Source organism: Rattus norvegicus, chromosome 1, assembly GCF_021556685.1.
Source record: "Rattus norvegicus strain SHRSP/BbbUtx chromosome 1, alternate assembly SHRSP_T2T, whole genome shotgun sequence".
NCBI classification, from domain to species: Eukaryota; Metazoa; Chordata; class Mammalia; order Rodentia; family Muridae; genus Rattus; species Rattus norvegicus.
Genome location: NC_141534.1, coordinates 253,119,788 through 253,138,583, shown reverse-complemented (window position 1 = coordinate 253,138,583; position 18,796 = coordinate 253,119,788). Strand labels below are relative to the sequence as shown.

Genomic DNA, 18,796 nt, shown 5'->3' with positions numbered 1-18,796 from the left:
GATTGGGTTCTAGACGGTATAGACAGGGTAACTCCTGTTGAAGGTGGAGAAGAGATGAGAAATGACAACTAACCAGAGAGAGGGAAGAACTCTAAAAGAGGAGTGGAAAGGTGGGAAGGTAGGCTACAGGAGACAGGCGGGTGGCTGAGGAGCGCTCAAAGTGACTGGGCTTAAAGCCTTTATTGACTGCCTTGTCCAACCTCAGAGTTGGTGGTAGTGCCTACCTGACAGGGCTGTTAAAATGACTGAGCAAGATGATGTGTTTGTGTGTCTGTTTGTTTGTTTGTTTTTCTATTCCTGGTACATTTCTTGTCAGTCTACAAAGACAGATTAGAAAATCCCGTCTTTAAGATCTAGGTAGCACGGTTGTATTTTATTGATATAAAAAAATCTCTCCCTCCCTATATTTGTGGTCACCTGGTTGTTGACAAAGGCCCAGAAAATTTAATAAAGGGGTAGACGATTACACAAAAAGGAATGGTGCCAGGGAAACCTGCATATCCACATGCAAAGTGAGGGAACTGGACCCTGCTTCATACCATATACAATATCAGCCAGAAGTGGATCATAGACTCAAGTATAAGATATAAAACTATTGGACCCTTAAGGGAAAAGGCCTAAGTGTCGATCTTTATGGCCTTAAGTTAGGAACCAGTTTTTAATGACACCAAAGCACAAAGAGCGAAGAAAAAGATACACAACTTAGACTTAAAATTTAGATCTTTGTGCCTGGAGTGGTACATGAGAAAAGCATGAGCAAGGCCCATTCCACACGCCTGTAAATCCCAACCCTGGGAAGACTTCAGCTCAGCACTGCTGCGTGCCTCACCGTGAGACTCAAGATTGGAGAAAAAGATGCAAGTCGGAGATCTCATATGGGACTTAATATCCAGGATGTTCAACGAACTAATATACCATAACAATAAAAGGCCAACAACACAATTAAAAGTGGGAAAGGGTGCTGGTATCCAAAGATACACATGTGAACAGTAAACACCTGCAGAGATGGTCAGAAGCATTAGCTATCAAAGAAAAATGGATCCAAACTACAAGACACGCCTAACATCCTATTAGCTGTTCTAGAAGCCTAGAGATTAAAATGCTCAAGCACTGGCTGAATACTGACATAGTGGTCTGAATAACAACAGCCCCCATGGTCTCAGGCGTTTGAACGCTTGGTCCCTGGCTGGTGGCACCACTGTTTGGGGAGGTTTAGGAGGTGTGGCCTTGCTGTCAGTGGGGTGGGCTTTTGAATTTTTATAATCTCACCCCACATCCACTTAAGGCTCTGTTTCATGCTCGTGACTAACTGTGTGAACTCTCAGCTTCCTTCTCCTGCTACCTCCTCTTCTGTTCGCTATTGTGCTCATCTCCCAATCCCCCGCCTGCCATCATGGACACTTATCCCTCCGGAACACTAAAGGCCAGATAGACTCCCCTTTCTATAACATGCATCGGCTCCTGATGTTTTATCACAGGAAATACAACTTAAGTTATCCATTTCTCTCAAGGGACTTCAGCAGCCATGAACTTAGCGTTCATGGAGCAGAGTCCGGTAGACAAGCCCCTATAGATACAACAGATTAACTAAATGCCAAAAGGCAACCCCTTGCAAGCAATTTCATAGTGTGTGAATTGTAACCCATTAAAGCTTTGATAGAAACAACAACAACAAAAAAAACCCCTCCTTCTCCCACAATTAACTATGATTGTACAGCAAGCCGCCTCTTCACTTCTGTATTTCCTTTAGGCTGATTATGTGGTCCCTGTGGAGGATAACGATGAAAACTATATCCATCCCAGAGAAAGCAGCCCGCTGCCTGCTGAGAAAGGTAAGCATTTGGGGTTTGTAGTGCTTGAAAACCTCCAGCAGTTAGCTGCTCATCAAATAAGCCTCGGGAAGCTCAGACCGGAAGTGCCCCTCCTCTGCAGCCACGCCACCTTTGGCTAGGGGAGCATCTGCTTCAGAGCCTTTCTCCTCCTTCCTTGTGCATGGGTTATAAAAGCCCTGGAGCTATCATCTTCAGCCGCCTTCACGCAGAATGGTTCTCAATAGCTAACTCTGGCCGGACCAAAAGACACAGCGTTGACTTAGGAACAGTGCACAGCTATCAAATCAGTGGAGGGATGATATATATAAAAAAAAAAGAGCTCATGGGCTGTGCCTCCTGGCTTGTTAGTTCCACGGTGTCTTGGGGCTTATAGGACACTTGGTCTGTCAATCCTGCTGGGGATAAGAAATGCTATCACAAACACACTGTCCCAGATCAGACGTGAAAGCGGCACCCTCTAGAAATAGTGACTTTGGAAAATATAATCCCAGGCAGGTGATGCTTCTCATCCAATAAATTGGACCAGAAAGAAATGGTTCTTGCCTCTCCTGTTTTTCATTTGTTTTGTTTCGTTTTGTCTTTTTTTTTTATAATAACTCTATCCTATATTCCCCGAGTATATGGCTTAAAGACCAAGTCGCCCAGTGAACAGAGCAACACTTACACATCCCCTTCTCTCCTCTCCTCAAACAGCCTCAAAAACCCAAGGGATTAGTATATGGAAGGGAAGGAGGTGTGATCAATTTGGCACCACCATGTTTAGGTTTAATACACTTTTGATTAAAATGAAACAGAGCGAAACTTTGTCACCCAAGCCTCCAGTAGCTGATATTCTGATCCAGAATGCATTTTAACATGCTATCTTTATTTCATTTCTTTCATCACTAATAAGTACACCCATCCCAGAGCTTCCCCTGAGAAGATCTCTTTGGATGGCTTATGGGATTAAGGAGGGTCATGGAATCTTTGTAGATTCTCTGATTTGACTGATCATGTTTCTATCTGCAATAACTTCCCTCCGTGGAGTGTGTCTGCAATCCCTCTGCATGTGTATATTTGTGTGTTTCAGCTCCCACGGTGAATAGATCAACCAAACCAAACAGCTCCTCAAAGCATGTGTCCCCTCCAGGGACTGTCGCAGGTAAGTAGATGCATGGTTTAGTTTTGAATCTGTTCCTTATGCACAACTCAGACCATACACATACAATCACCTATATCCCCAAGTTTCCTAGGACAGGGGACAAAGACTTAATCTTATCCATGCCCACAGGCTTCCTGGAAGTGACCTGACCTCTACCCACTAGATTGCAAAGTCATCTCCCTAAATATGATGGGCAAAAATGTCCCCACATGGTGCCAAGGATCTCTGGGTTGGATTCAACTTCTAGTAGGGTGAGAACATCAGTTTAAACAAACCAGATATCTTAATCCATAGGGACTGGTCTCCTGCTGAGAATTTAGAGAGGGTGAAATCTCTAGATGGTATTCAACTTTTGTATGGAAAAGATACGTAGAATCTGTATTTCTAAGCTTTCTCTAACTTGGTATTTCTCTATGTCGGCTAGGATTTAGCATTGAGTACCTTGGTGGGTCTGTCCTGGCCAAGGTATGCTGCAAAGATCATAAAATGAAGCAGATCTCACATAAGAGATTTATTGGTGCATGTGTGTGAGTGTGTGTGTGTGTGTGTGTGTGTGTGTATGTGTGTGTTGAGAGGAAAACAGGGACATCTCGAAGTAGAAATATGAGAGGCATAGAGACAAAGAGACAGAGAGTGAGAGACATACAGAGACTGGGAGACAGCGGAGGCTGTGATAGGGGGAGCTTTTGAAGGGTTGGTGACTAGTGATGACATAGCTGCTGGTGTTGAGTCTCTGAGGGCAAGCTGGGGAGCACCTAATTTCTAACAGATACCATTTAAAACTGTGCTCCTCAAAAAAATAAACCCTTGCCAGGCAGTGACTGAGCATACCTTTAATCCTAGAACTCATGAGGCAGAGGTATATACCTCTGTGAGTTTGAAACCAGCCTGAGGGTTGGGGATTTAGCCCAGTGGTAGAGCGCTTGCTCTGGGTTCGGTCCCCAGCTCCGAAAAAAAAAAAAAAAGAAAAAAAAAGAGAAAAAGAAACCAGCCTGATCTACAGAGTGAGTTCTAGAACAGCCAGGTCTACCCAGAGAAACCCTCTCTTGGAAAGCCAACCAACCAACCAAACTGAATGAGTAGATAGATGACAGACAAACCCTTAAAATTTACAAATTCCCCAAGTGTGAAAACTGAACCTCACACTAATGCAACCAAAATTGTTGCAGAATTGCTGGGTGGAATCTTTTGTGTACATGCCTCAGAATACAGGATGCTACATACTTTAAGATGCTACGTACTTTAACAACAACAACAAACACAACACAGGCTCCAAGAATGCTTGCAAAGAGCTGCAGCTCTGGAGGAGAAAGTGCTGGCACTACAGGGGTTGGGAGGGTTAGGAAAAGAGAACAGATGAAGCTGAAATAGTGATGTGCAAAACACACATGGAAGCAGGATGAACACGGAGGCAGGATGCACATGGGACAGGACACAGTGAAGCCCTGAAAATGAATTCCTAGCTGAGAAAATAAGCAGCAGTTGACACCCCGACCTGCACCTTTAAAACAAACATCTTTATGTTTCTTGCTCAGGACAGATAGACACTGAAGCTAGTTTCGTTTGTTTGTTTGTCTTGTTTTGTTTTTGCTTTTTTTGATTTCCTCCTACATTTATGCTTTTGATACACAATCCACCACCCTTCTCCCTTAGAGTGTCCCAACCAAGAACTGTGCTCTTTCAGAAAGGGAGGTGGGTACCAGGTACACCATTGCCAGGGTCCTGCTGATGTGCCCCTTGGTCTGGCTGCACTCTGGGAGAGCAGAGGACCTGGCTGGTGAATAGAGGAGTCTGTCTCCATTCTCCCTCACAGAAGCCTCCTCCTTCCTCTCCAGAAGAGAGGTGAGGGTGACCTGCCTGGGTTCACAGCTCAGGTGGCCCTGCCACTTGCCCTCTTTGAGTCTCCATCTGTCCCAGCTGGTGTTAGGGAGGTACAGATGGTGTATCTGCAGTCCCTAGCACTCTGCCAGCACCCAGAGATGCTGGGGTATTCCTCACGAGACACTAGTAATAACCCTCTTTACTAATCCTTTATGCATTATAATTTGAATATTACAAATCTCGTCCAAGTACAAAGTCCATGACTTTTATGAACGATATTTATAGAAACATTATATAACCATTGCCGCAGCTCCCTTTAGAATATTCCCATACCCACCCAGCCCCCGAGATCCCTTATGTCCTCTTGTATATAGTCGTGCTAGTCCCACTCCTGGCTCCAGGCAACCATGTGTCTGTATCTGTTACTGTAAACCTGCTCTTGCTGACATTTCATATAGATCGGATCACTGACTACGTAGCCCTGCACATCTGGCTTCTGAACATCTGGCCCTTTCCCTTCGCGATCAAGTCTTTAGCCATCAGACATGCTTGCTCCCTTTATAGCACTATTGATTCTGGCTGTGTTCGACTGGTTTTTAAAATGTCAGATTTATCCTGTTGTCTGACCACAAAAAATGAATTTGACAAGATGACTGTTCCCATTTCACAGAGAGCCTGAGACAGAGTTTGTTAAGAAGTCACCCAGACAGTTTGGTGACAGAAACATAACTAGCGTGCTGTCTTCCTAATGCCAGACCATGGTGTTTTGGTTTGGTTCGGTTCGGTTTGGTTTGGTTTTTTATGAATTCGTCAGGGAACAGGGCATGTTCCTGTCATGGTACACACGTGGAGCTCAGAGGACAACTTTGTAAAGTCTATTCTCTCCTTTCACCGAAGGGGTTCTGGGGATTGAACTTAGGTCCTCAAGATTGGCGGCAAGCACTTTTTTTTTTTCTTTTTTTCGGAGCTGGGGACCGAACCCAGGGCCTTGCGCTTCCTAGGTAAGCGCTCTACCACTGAGCTAAATCCCCAGCCCCGGCGGCAAGCACTTTTATCTGCTGAGCTACCTCACTGGCCAGAGAGCACCATGGTACCTCAGAGCAGAACTGGAAGATCCTCCTCCTCTGTCTGCCTGCTAAAAGCTGGTTTTGGAGAGGAAAGAAACAAGGAGCTGTGGTCAGGCTGGGTGGGGACATGGAAGAAAGGATAGCTCAGTAAAAAACTCAGGCAGTGGGTCTAACAAAAGCTGTGGGGACCGACTTGGACCTTTTACCGCTTCCTGGGTTTTCAGACATGGCCGCCTCCTCTGCCCTGCTGTCTTCTGTCTGAATATGTGCAGTCAGCCTCTTTGCAGGATCACCCTTAATGTTCAGCATCATTCAGCAGTTAGGGGATCGCAGTGGGACTCAGCACCATGGATGACACTTCAGTTTATTTTCATGTGACATGTACAGCTTACTGTATGTGAAGGGACACAGTAAAAAACTGCTGATGTGACTGCTCCATTATTAGGGGAAGGTTTTTATGGTGAATGAGAGAGAAAATATCCAGAAGAGCCCAGAGCATAAAAAAAGAGAAACGGACTGCACACACACATATATTACACACATATATACACACATACACACACATACACACATACACACACTCATATGCACATACATTACCTACATACATGCACACACATACACACACATATACACTCGTACACACCCACATACACAGCCCACACCCACATACATACACACCCACACACATACATACACACACTCATATGAGCACACACACATACATACACATACATACATACATATACATATAGACATACATACCCACATGCACACCCCACACCCACATACACACATATACACACACATACATATATACACACACATAAACACCCACATACACATACATATACAGACATACACACATCCACATCCACACACATCCACACCTACCCCCCACACACATCCATACACCCACATATATACACACCCACACATATACCCTCCCACACACACCTCACACACATATATACCCACACACATGTACACACACACGCATACACACACGTACACACTCACCCCCCCACACCCACATCACCCACATACATACACACCCACACATATACATACATATACATGGGTGTTGAACAAATCATGTGAATTACATATAAGGAGGATGAATAGCTGGGGATGGGTGAGGAAGCGCTGGAAGCCAGTGTGGACTTTGAAGTGTATAACAGGTACTTCTGATACCGAGGGAGCCTGGAGGCCAGCATGGGCGCTGTTGGTATGCTAATAACTACCATAGGTTATGTCCGTGGAGAGCGAAGGGAAATGGCTGCAAGCAGGTGGGGAGGCACTGGGGGACCATTTCACACATTCCTGAGGAATGATGACTATTATCTAACTGCCTGGAATCCTGCGGTCCAGCCTGAGCTAATCTCTGTATATATGGACACTTTGAGACCTAACACTTAGAAATGTGGTTTTCTTTCTTACATGTTTCCTAAAGTTGTATCTAAGTCAGGTAAGCCATAAGCAGGAGAGTCCTGGAGAAGGCGAAGGCATGGCTGCACAGGGTGCTGATGAAGGCCTAGAGTAACACCCACTCTGGTGTGTAGTGACGTCAGCACCCAACTCAGCAAGTACTGTGACGAGTAGATGGTCTCTGTGCAGAAGTCCAGAGAATAACCCTGTGCCAGACTTTCAGTACGTTGTGAGGCCTTTTTCTTTAGGACGAGAGGCACGAAGACAGCATGTCTCTCCTTCCAGGCACCTTCCACAGAGCCTGTGCATGCCTCCTAGTGCTTACCTCAGTAGTATTTGGTAACTGATTTCTGTGTTTACATCACTACAGAGGGCAGCAGATCGGACTCCAGCTTACAGAGTATCTCCTGCATGTCCATTAGGAACCCGGGACCTCTCATATAATAGTCTCTTAGTGAGATGTTTACTCAGGGATTGGGAGGTGGCTCAGGGAGAATGGCACTTACTGATCAGACAGGATCTTGGATCTGAGTTTGGATCTCCAAGCACACGTGTAAAGAGTCAGGCGTGAGCATGTGGGCAGCTGTAATTCCAGCACTCTGAGGAATAGAGACACGAGGGTCACTGCGACCTGATGGATTGCCAGCCTACCTCAGGTTTAATGAAAGACTCTATCTAAAAGGGATAAGGCAGAATAAGAGCAGGGCAGCCGACACCCTCCTCTGTTTTCTACATACACATGCACAAGCACATACACGCATGTACACCATACACAATGTTTATTCAGTTCAGTTTGATCAAATATCTCATCATGAACCTCCTCCTTACTGAGTAGTGTCCAAGAAGCCATCATGTAGGGGATGTATCATCTCTTACGGCCTCCTTCACTTTGTCTGGTTCTATTTTCAGTCAGGCAGGTGGGGAGGGTGTGGATACAAAGTCAAGGGTTCCTTATATGACTTCAGAAGATTCGGTGGGGGTAATGGTCTTGAACATGAGTCTAAGGAGAAGATCTTCTTGAAGTGTTAGAATGGCATTCTGACCTACAACATGTTTATATGTTAGCATTTTTTTCTTTTGTGTGTGTGTGTATGTGTGTTTGCATATGTATAGGCACAGAAATATGGGTGCATGTACACGTGGAGGCCTCAGATTGATGTTGGGAATCATTTTCTATCACTCTTCTACCCTATTCATTGAGTCAGGCTCTCTCAATCAAACTTAGACTTCATCAACAATGGTTAGTCTTGCTGAGTTTCCTATCTCTCTACCTTCTCAGACTGGCACTACAAGGAAACTGCCACACCCTCCTGGCATTTATGTGGGTTCTGGGGATCTGAACTCTGGTCCTCACACTAGAGTGGCAAGCCCTTCAACCATGGAACTGTCCCCCCACCCCTGTATTGGCATTTCACATTCCTCATCACTGTGCCCATTGGTTTGCCCCTTGGCTTCAGTGTCACTAGATATACATGCTTCAGTAAAAGTAACACGAAACACGTGTCTCCAAAGGTTAGCCTCTCTAATACAACTGTCCCTGAAGGCGGGACACAGTGACTGACTCCTGTTTGTGCTGTGCAGGTCGAAACAGTGGGGTCTGGGACTCCAAGTCATCTTTGCCTGCTGCACCATCCCCACTGCCACGAGCTGGGTGAGTACTGATTGAGAATCGTGGCTCTATGAGATTTGGGGGTGGGGGTTAGGGGTGGGGTGGGAGCTGCTGCCCTGAGGACTCCTGTTAATTCTCCCTTCCCATGGTAGCCTTCATGTTGGAGCGACCACTAAAATTGGAAATGAAGAGTCTTGCTCCGAATGGAGTCAGTTTTAGCTACATTCTGAGTCCACTGGTTCACTGTTATTTGCAAGGCACCCCAATTTTCAGCACCTGATAGTTCTGAGACCTCCAAACAGGTTCCACATTTACTTTCTGCTCCCTGGTTTTATTTGCAAGTAGAGCATGGGCTATAAGAGTGGACATCAGAACATGCATTGGGGGTGCTCATACATCTGAACACATATTAGGGTGCACATACATTAGAACATGCATTGGGGTGCTCATACATTAGAACACGCATTGGGGTGCTCATGCATTAGAACACACATTGGGGTGCTCATACATCTGAACACGCATTGGGATGCTCATGCATTAGAACACACATTGGGGTGCACATACATTGAACACGCATTGGGGTGCACATACATCTGAACATGCATTGGGGTGCTCATAAATTAGAACATACATTGGGGTGCTCATACATTAGAACATGCATTGGGGTGCTCATACATTAGAATACACATTGGGGTACTCATACATTAGAACACACATTGGGATGCTCATACATCTGAACACGCATTGGGGTGCTCATACATCTATCTGAACAGGTATTAGGGTGTTTTGTGAGATATAGAATACTTATGAACTATAAGGTAGCTTTGGAAATTGCTGGATAAGTATTACAACATGTTATTAAGTGACACCATACTAGTTACTTTTTTATTGCTGTGATAAGACACTGTGGCTAAGGAAACATAAAAGAAAATATTTGATTTGGGCTTAGTTTCAGATGGCTAGAGATTATAGATTTGAATGCTTAGGGAGTGGCACTGTTTGAAAGAATTAGGAGGCCTGGCCTTGGAGGAAGTGTGTCACTGGGGGTGGGCTATGAGATCTCAAAAGCCCATACCAGGCACAGACTGTCTGTCTGTCTGTCTGCATTTGTCTCTGTCTGTCTCCATCTGTCTGTCTGTCTGTCTCTGTCTGTCTGTCTGTCTCTCTCTGCCTCTCTCTCTCTCTCTCTCTCTCTCTCTCTCTCTCTCTCTCTCTCTCTCTGCTTATAGGATCAGGGTGTAACTCTCAGCTACTCCAGCACCTGCCTGCATGCTGTCATGCCTCCTGCCATGTTGATAATGGACTGAACCTCTCAAAACTGTAAGCCAGCCCCAACTAAATGTTTTCTTTTATAAGAATTGCCTTGGTCATGGTGTCTCTTCACAGCAATAGGACACTGACTGAAACCCTTCTCTATCTGTTGAGAAGATGAGCACAATTACATCCTCCATCCCTCCCTATCTGTCCTTCAAGAGCAGTCTTGCACTGTTTTCACTCTCATGGTTTAGGTCTAAGAAGGATGGTACTTCTACCTCATTTACCTTGTGTTTTAACAAGGCTAATCTTTTATTTTCCAGGAAGAAAACAGCTACACCACTTAAGACGGTAAATTGATTCTGCACCTGAAAGTATTTCACATTTCCTGTAATATCTATTGATAGCCACTTACTTAAGGTCGGCAATGCATCCAATTGTGCTTAACAATAGCAGGCTTAGCAACAGAAGCCTAGACAACCCAGAGGAGCTTCTAATGTTCAGGTAGCTGGGAAGGTACTGCTTCCTATGAGCTGGTGCTTGCTGGATTCTGCTGGCCTCTTTAAATGCGTATATCAGATAATAAAGAATGTGCAGGTGTCCGTGCCTGCATCATTGCAGAAGGCCTCTGTCTACTTCCTGCCTTGTTGATCCCAGAGCAACTGGCATACTACTATGTATCAGATAAATAGCCACAAACGAAACTCAGCTTCTGGCCAGAACAGGATGACCCTGGGCCAGCCCATGATCCAAGGCAGCCCAGCTGGACCTCAGCTTACCCTAGAACCTGATGGTGACCATCATTTCGGATACCAGAAGGTGGGACCGTAAGACCAAACCCAGTTGCCAGATGCCAGTTGCACAAGCACTAGTGCCTAGAAACTGCTGAGGAGGTCACAGTGGTCAATACTGTTGACAGGTTAGGGATGTCCCCACAAGGAAATGCACTGCTCCTCCCATGAGGCAAACTCATCCAGGTTTCAATGGATGAAAATGGTGGGCCGGAAACTGCCTTAGCTTCGTCATGACTTAGAGTAGCTGCAGCAAATCTCTGACAGCATATTTAATAGTGCTCTGATTTTTATCTCTATTTTCCAATTTGCTGACTTACCTTTTTTTTCCCCTTAACAATAGACTCCCGTTCCTTCCCTACAGAACGCATCAAATGTTTGTGAAGGTAAATGTGTTTATTCTGAAGGTGAAGGATATAATTCTAAAAATAATCTTTTCAATTAATAATATGTGTGTAAGCTCTGTGTTCTGAATTTCAGTCATTATTTATGAGCCAATTGTTAATATAAAAGCCAACTCTTCTAAGTGGTGGGTCTTTGTGCTGTGGTAGAGAGCAGCGACATTTGCTTAGGAGCCTGAGTTTAGCAGGCATGGGCTGTGGAGGAAGCTACCGCCTGCCTACCTCTTGTCTATTACTGATAGCTACGGTCAGCCAGAAAGCAATATGGTAGTACGATATCTCAGAGCCTAGACAAGGTAATGACTTTTTAAAAACGGCTTATTTAAAGTTCTGTTGCTAAGTTTTCAAAGTTCAAATGTCCCTTGTGTCCGTACATCTCCCAATGCATCTCTGCTTTTGCTTCAAAAAAAAAAAAAACAAAACAAAACAAAACACACACACACACACACACACACACACACACACTTTTTTTAATGACCCCATTTTAAAAAATGGGGACTAGGGAGAGAAAGTAAGATTCATTCTTGATGTCAACACTTAGAACATAGAGGCATTGAAGTCCCCCCCCCCAGAAACAACACCTCACATGAAGGAACCCTGTACAAAAATCACAGTGTCATCCGTGTCTGTGTCCCCATTCCCCCCAACCCCACCTCGGTCCTAAGTCAGTGTCTGCACAGAGCATCCTGGCGTCCCTGCTCAATGGAAAGTGGCTTTTTGTTTTTCCCTAAGCACATACTGCAGCTCTCATCTTTGCTTTTAGTACATCATTAGAGCCCCACCCCCTTTTATTTCCTTTTTTTGCCTTTCCCCAGGCTGTTTCTACCCCCACCTCCTCCTCTGCGGCCAGTGATTCTCTGCCTCCCCTTTGAAGTTTTTCTGTTCCTGGACATCCCACGCATACCTCGCATGGCTTTCCAGTCCCTCCACCCTGATAAGCAGGAGCAGGGCAGATTCTTAGTGTCCTGGGGCCTCTGTGCAAACTTTAAGGCTCCAGGAGTCTCCAAACCAAGTCTTCTTGGAAGCCCTTGGCAGAGGCATCCCGCAGAGGTGTTTAACAAGCAGCTTCTTCAGACTCATTCCAAGAGCCTAGGCAGGGCTCATCTAAACCCAAAGGGGTGGGCAGCCTCCTCTGCCCTGGGAAGAAGACCTCAGGACTGTGAGAAGGAAAGAAGGACGAGGATATAGGGACGAGAGACCATGTAGGGCTTTATTGGGGGAGGGGATTACTTTGTAAGAACCGTTGCCCGTGGCTTGCTTAGAGGCTTGGGTACAGATTAAAGTTTCCTTTTCCAGCTGGCATTTGGCCATTGCTGGGGTGGCCAGTGAGTAGTCAGTTAAAAGAGTCTGAGATGTCTGACAGACTGAGAGTCACATGACTGGGGGTGGGGCCTCGGGCAGGAAGTCGGGAATCCAAAGAAACAACCCACTCTTGTATACGACTGAGGGCAGGAAAGAAACTGCTGATGGGACTGACCCATAAGGTAGTTAACGTTTTTATTGGAGTTATGAGAGAGTTCAGACAGAGGCTTCTGGAACTGTCTAGAACAGAGAGAAAGAGGTGGGCTGAGCGTGGCTCAGGGTAGGGAAGCAGGAGAGAACAGTGGAGATAGTAGGATCACAAGAGGTAGAGAATGGAGCATAGCTAGAGGGAGTAAGAGAAGCAAATAATGAGACTGGTCAGGGTTCAAGAAGGATGGGTAGCTGGGGTCGGGGAGGGGCACTGAGGGGGCGGAAAGGGAGAAGGCCTAGGATGCCAGCATGGACTTTGAAACCTGTAGCAGGTACATGGGATACTGAGCGAACCCAGAGGTCAGCATGGTCTTTAAGATCCTGATAGGCATCACATCATATGACTCCGTTTGGCAGATAGGAACCAGCTTCGCCAGTCCCTGAGGAATGCCGGCTTTTATCTAAACACCAGGAATTCCATTGTCCAACCTGAGCTCTTTCTGGGTATCCGGACAGTCCGAGAGGCCTAACTGAGCTCTGGAAATGAAATTACTGTAATGGTGGGATTGTCACAGCTCAACTGACCACGGAGGAGGTTTTACAAGCCGGCAAGGCCCTCGCTAAGAGTATAGAGATGATATAGTATGGTCAGAGCTGCTGGAACCTAATACGTTTCCACTGTGCTCCTCTGGGAATTTCTGCGCTTTAAAGAAACGAGCACAAAACTAGCAATAGCAGTTTGAAGAATCTGGCCACACACCAGAAACACCTTTAGAGTCAAGGCCGTCTGAATGGCGGTGCACTTGGGCTTTGAGTCGCTGAGTTCTCACTGCTTCTCTTCTTCTGAAGTTCCTGTAACTTTTCGCCTTTCTCAATGCCTCACTAGTAAAGCTTCCTATGGGCTTCAACAGTCATTCCCCATCTCCTGACCCCCGAGATAGGGCCTCTCTGTATAGCCCTTGCTATCCTGGAACTCTGTAAACCAGGCTGGCCTTGACCTCAGAGATCCATCCGCCTCTGCCTCCCACGTTGCTGGGATTAAAGACATGGACCACCATCACCTGGCTTCTACAGACATTTCTTAAGCTTTATGTTTGTGCCTATTTTTAACCCTCCCTCAAGAACACGCTGAGATCCAAGTGATATTCATATTCGAGATTGACCTAGACTTAGATTCAAAAGGAGTAGATCGTTCATAAACCCCAAGATTTTACTCTCACCAGCAATAAGTTACTTAAACCACATCTCATGAGCAGTCAAGACACAGGAAGGCATGAAGCAGAGAACGAGTTACACAGAGGCTGTGGAGCCTGCTCGTCTCCTGGCACCCACCTCTGCTCAGACAGTTAAAGTCCAGTACCCATGGCTTCTGTCTCTGTGTACACGGCTGGAGGAGCCCACATTACCCGTACCACTGCTGAAAGGGCGTCTTGGTCCTAAGAGCGCATGCGCTCCAAGAGGCTGCGGCATACACAGACCAAGAACCCCTTAGAAGACAGGGCACTGGGAAGACATCTGGTCAAAGAGGCTGTATTTGGGGATGGGGATGGACATTTTACTTTAATACTAATGTGAGACTCTCCTAATCCAGAAAAGCCTGTTCCTGCTGAGCGCCACCGAGGGTCTAGTCACAGACAAGACACTGTACAGTCACCAGTGTTTCCTCCCACCCAGAAGTAAGAATCCTTTATTTATTTATTCATTCATTCATTCTTTAAAAATATTTTCATTTTATATTTATGTATGTGTGAGTATAGGCTGCATGTGTGTAAAAAGGTTATCAGCCCCCCTGGGGCTGGAGTTACATACATGGTTGCTAGCCATCCAGTGTGGGCACCGGGAACGGAACTCAGGGCTTCTGCAAGAGCAGGAAGCAATCACCTCGCCCACCCCTTATTTATTTATTTATTTATTTATTTATTTATTTATTTATTTATTTATTTTTACTTATTTGTCTGTTTATTTTATAAAGACGGTAGCCCCAGCTTTCTTGGAATTCCTTATGTGTGCAGCCAGGTTGCCCTTTAGTTCAAGTCCCTCCTTCCCCAGCCTCCAGAGTACAAGGATAATAGATCATGCGCTCGCTCTTTTCCCAGTAAGAGAACCCTTCCCTTTAAGCACAAGCTTCTTCTTGTTGCTATGGGAATTCCTTGTCATGCAAGCTCACACAGGGAACCGATGTTTCATTGCTTCTTAATGAAATCTGGAAGGCTATTAAGCAACTTACGAGACTGTAGAATCTGAGACCCATTCTCCACGCTACCGGTCTCATCTGACATACAGCGCTATAGTCAAGGCTCCTCCTTTTGCAAAGCTGAAGGAAAAACGTCCTGGTTCTCCATAAGGTTTATTGCCCCTCCCATCTTTAGATCTAATTATCCTTTGGTGTAGCTTCTCCAGACTTTGTATTGTGTTCTGCCTTTCATGTAACCTCCATTTCTTCCTTTCAGACCTGTCCTTCAAAAGCCTGTACCCCTGCCAAGTAAGTACAAGATCATGACAGCCAATCATAGGAGGAAGGTAGGGCCAGGCACGGGAGTGAATGGTACTGTCCCTTCCACTGTGCCAGAGTCTTATTTGCTTCCTAGTCTATAAAATGGGGCCAGAAATATTCATTTCATAGAGTTGTTTTAAAAGGTAAATATTTTTAATCTTCAGTATTGGTTGAATATCTACTTATCAGTCAGCATCATATTAAAAAAAAAATAACAGTACAGCTATTTTCAAAATCGGATTGAAATACCCAGAACAGTATGATAGGTACTTAACTTATATCTGAAATATGTTTTAATGAACTTCACATACATCTATAAGATGTACCCTAAAATGAGAACATGGTAATTAACTATGTAATTTTCTCAAGGTAAACATCACCTTAAAAACACACTTCCTCCAACAAGGCCACACCCACTCCAACAAGGCCACACCCACTCCAACAAGGGCACACCTCCATAATACCTTTGCCTCTGAATCCAAACCACCACATTCAGTCAAGACATTTTATCACAGAAAGAGAAAAGTAACTAATACAATAGGCAGACATTTTTCCTTTTTATTAAACTGTTTATTACTTAGTCAAGAAAGAAAGAAAGGAAGGAAGAAAGGAAGAAAGAAAGAAAGAAAGAAAGAAAGGAGGGAGGGAGGGAGAGAGAGAGAGAGAGGGAGATAGGCAGGCAGGTAGGTATAGAATTTGATTGGCAGAAGGAATGGTTGGAAATAAGATGACAGATTTAATAAAAAAATTTAATAAAAAATGAGTATGACACTCGAAATGTATATAAGAAATACTCAAGTTAATAAAAAAATCTCAAGCACAAAAAAAATGAGTATGGTAGGCTATTGGATATCTGAAAGGAGATGGCTTAGTAGTGTGAGGCTGGGTATGCAGGGTCTTTTCATGACTCTCCATGTATTTAGAGATGAGATAGAAAGCAAAGGAGGGAGAAGAGTCCCTGATAAGCCTTCCATTATATACTCATTATATATTATTATTATTATTATATAAACTGCCACCATATACATTTATGACATATGGTATGTCTAAGTATATTTTTTCTTTGGTAACTGATTTTTGTTCATTTTATTAATTATTCTCTTATATATTTGTATTTTTAGTACATTAAAGCTTCCCGTGTTTGGGCTGCAAGCACTCTTAATGTCACAATTTGGCAAATTTATGCAAATTTGCAGTGATGGGATTAACGTCAGAGCTTCATGCCTATAGATAAGTGTTATGCCACTGAGCTATACGTGGAGTATGATGTTCTAGTAGTCATTCAATTAAAATACAGAATCAAATCTGGAGAGATGGATCAGAAGTTGAGTTCAGGGGCTGGAGAGATGGCTCAGTGGTTAAGAGCACTGACTGCTCTTCCAGAGGTCCTGAGTTCAGTTCCCAGCACCCACCAAGGCCTGTAACTCCAACCCCAGGGACCAGTGCTCTCTTCTGGCATCTGTGAGCACTGCACCCACACGCATATACACATATACACATATACACATATACATATACACATATACACATATACACATATACACTTATACACATATACACATATACACATATACACTTATACACTTATACACATATACACATACACACATATACACATATACACTTGAAAATTAAGAATTTTAACACATGCATATATTAACCAGGTGAGTCAGGCTCACAGAATGTAGCTACTACTGCTCTTCATTTTCCTCCAACTCAATGAAGGGGGTAAGAAAGAAAACAAACTCTACATTTAATTTGGAATATAGTCCAAATAATGAAGATCGACCATTCAAATAAACAGAGTAATTGTCATTTACACATAAAAAATCATATTCTTGCTACATAACTTGATTTTTTTAATTACACCTTTGGTTCGCTTTAAATAAAATTAAACTCATACTTGGTAGTTTTTTCTGCTAATTCTAACCCCACAAAATGAAAATGTCTATAGAAACTTATTTTTTCTGTTTAAAAAGCTTTATCTTTTGTTTGCCAGCTCAAATCATTCTTTCATTTGTTACTGATCATCCATCCACCATGTGCCAGTCACTGCTTGAGCTAAGGAGAGACTAGGCTGAGTCAATGGCCTTGTTCAGATGAAAGTTATATCACTGCTGAAGGAGACAGGAGGCAGGACAACAGACAAGGAGATAAATGGTCTCATACTAGGCAACCCTAAAGTGCCATGGAGAGCAAGGTGGTGGGTGGGTGGATGGTAGAATCTGATGGGGATAGCAGTGAGAGTCACCATCTTAGGTGGGGTGGTCTGAAAATGTTTTCTCTGACATGGCATACTCAGATACACACACACACACACACACACACACCACAGGAGGTCCAGCTCAAATATATATATATATATATATATATATATATATTCCCAATGACTAGATCTACATCAGGCACACAAGAATGAAAAAATTAATCAAACAGACAAACAAACGAACGAGTATTTTCTCTATTTCCTGTGTTTCTATTAGTCAGACTGTAAACTTGAGGGAGTTTTCACTTTAATGCAAGGATTCTCAAACATTTTCCCCTTGAAACCACTTTTAATACTTTTAAAATGCACTGGAGACCCAAATACCTTCCTACTAATAATAAGTATATTAAATTAAAGCTGTCAATGAAGGGATATGGAGAGGATATGTCAAAGTACTTTGTTTGTTCGTGAAAATTATTCTGCATAATAAAATAAAAATAATTAAATGATTTAATGACAAAAATTAACACTTTTAGCTAATAGGCCATTTTCAAAGCTGTAGGTTAGAGCCATGGATGTGCGAGCTGACGACCCCCCTTGTTTTATGCGTTGGATAAGTCACAAAATGGAGCATGAGGAGACTGCTTCTCATTATTTAAAGCTTAAAAAGTAAAACTATTAAATAACCGATTTAAAAATTACATTGGATCCATTGCACACTAACATAAATATTTTTGTGAAAACTATTTCAAACTAAATACCTGTGTCTCTGTGTGTGTGTGCATATCTGTGCGTGTGTGTGTGTGTGTGTCCATATCTGTGCCTGTGTGTGTGTGTGTGCCTCTGTGTGTGTGTGTGTGTGTGTGTGTGTGTGTGTTTGTGTAGAGTGGTACTGGATGACATTTTACACATTTTACTTACTCCTAAGACAGGGTCTCACTATGTAGCCCAGGCTGGCCTTGAACTCGTGATCCTCCTGCCTTAGTTTCCTAGTAACTGATATCACAGCTTGCATCACCAGGTTCGACTTGACCGAACTTTTCATTTCTGGAGTCAACAGTCTGTTGCTGTGCTTGCTGAAGTAAATGAGGAAAACCTAGACTTTTCAATGATAAGCATTTGTCAGCAACGAAGACCTCAAAGGCATCTAGAAGGATCTTGAGGATCTAGAGGGGGTCCTGAGCACCCTCACCCCCACAGTCCTGAAGATTTTTCAGTTCTGAGTGTGGCCCATAGAGCTCATGCAGCAGTGAGGCAAAGTTTCTGTAAGTGCACAGAAACTACTGAAGGTTAATGGAGT

At 44.0% G+C, this 18,796-nt stretch overlaps 1 protein-coding gene across 2 annotated transcripts in view; it reads left to right on the top strand.

Moving 5' to 3' along the window:
- Positions 1–18,796, top strand: part of Blnk (B-cell linker) — a 67,530-nt gene that overhangs the window by 39,698 nt on the left and 9,036 nt on the right. For both annotated transcript variants that reach the window (XM_087584142.1, NM_001025767.1), the window contains 7 exons: positions 1,751–1,832; positions 2,902–2,973; positions 8,871–8,940; positions 10,476–10,503; positions 11,287–11,329; positions 14,388–14,472; positions 15,247–15,278. In XM_087584142.1, coding sequence (XP_087440268.1) covers positions 1,751–1,832; positions 2,902–2,973; positions 8,871–8,940; positions 10,476–10,503; positions 11,287–11,329; positions 14,388–14,472; positions 15,247–15,278 — 412 coding nt within the window. The remainder of the gene's footprint in view (positions 1–1,750; positions 1,833–2,901; positions 2,974–8,870; positions 8,941–10,475; positions 10,504–11,286; positions 11,330–14,387; positions 14,473–15,246; positions 15,279–18,796) is intronic.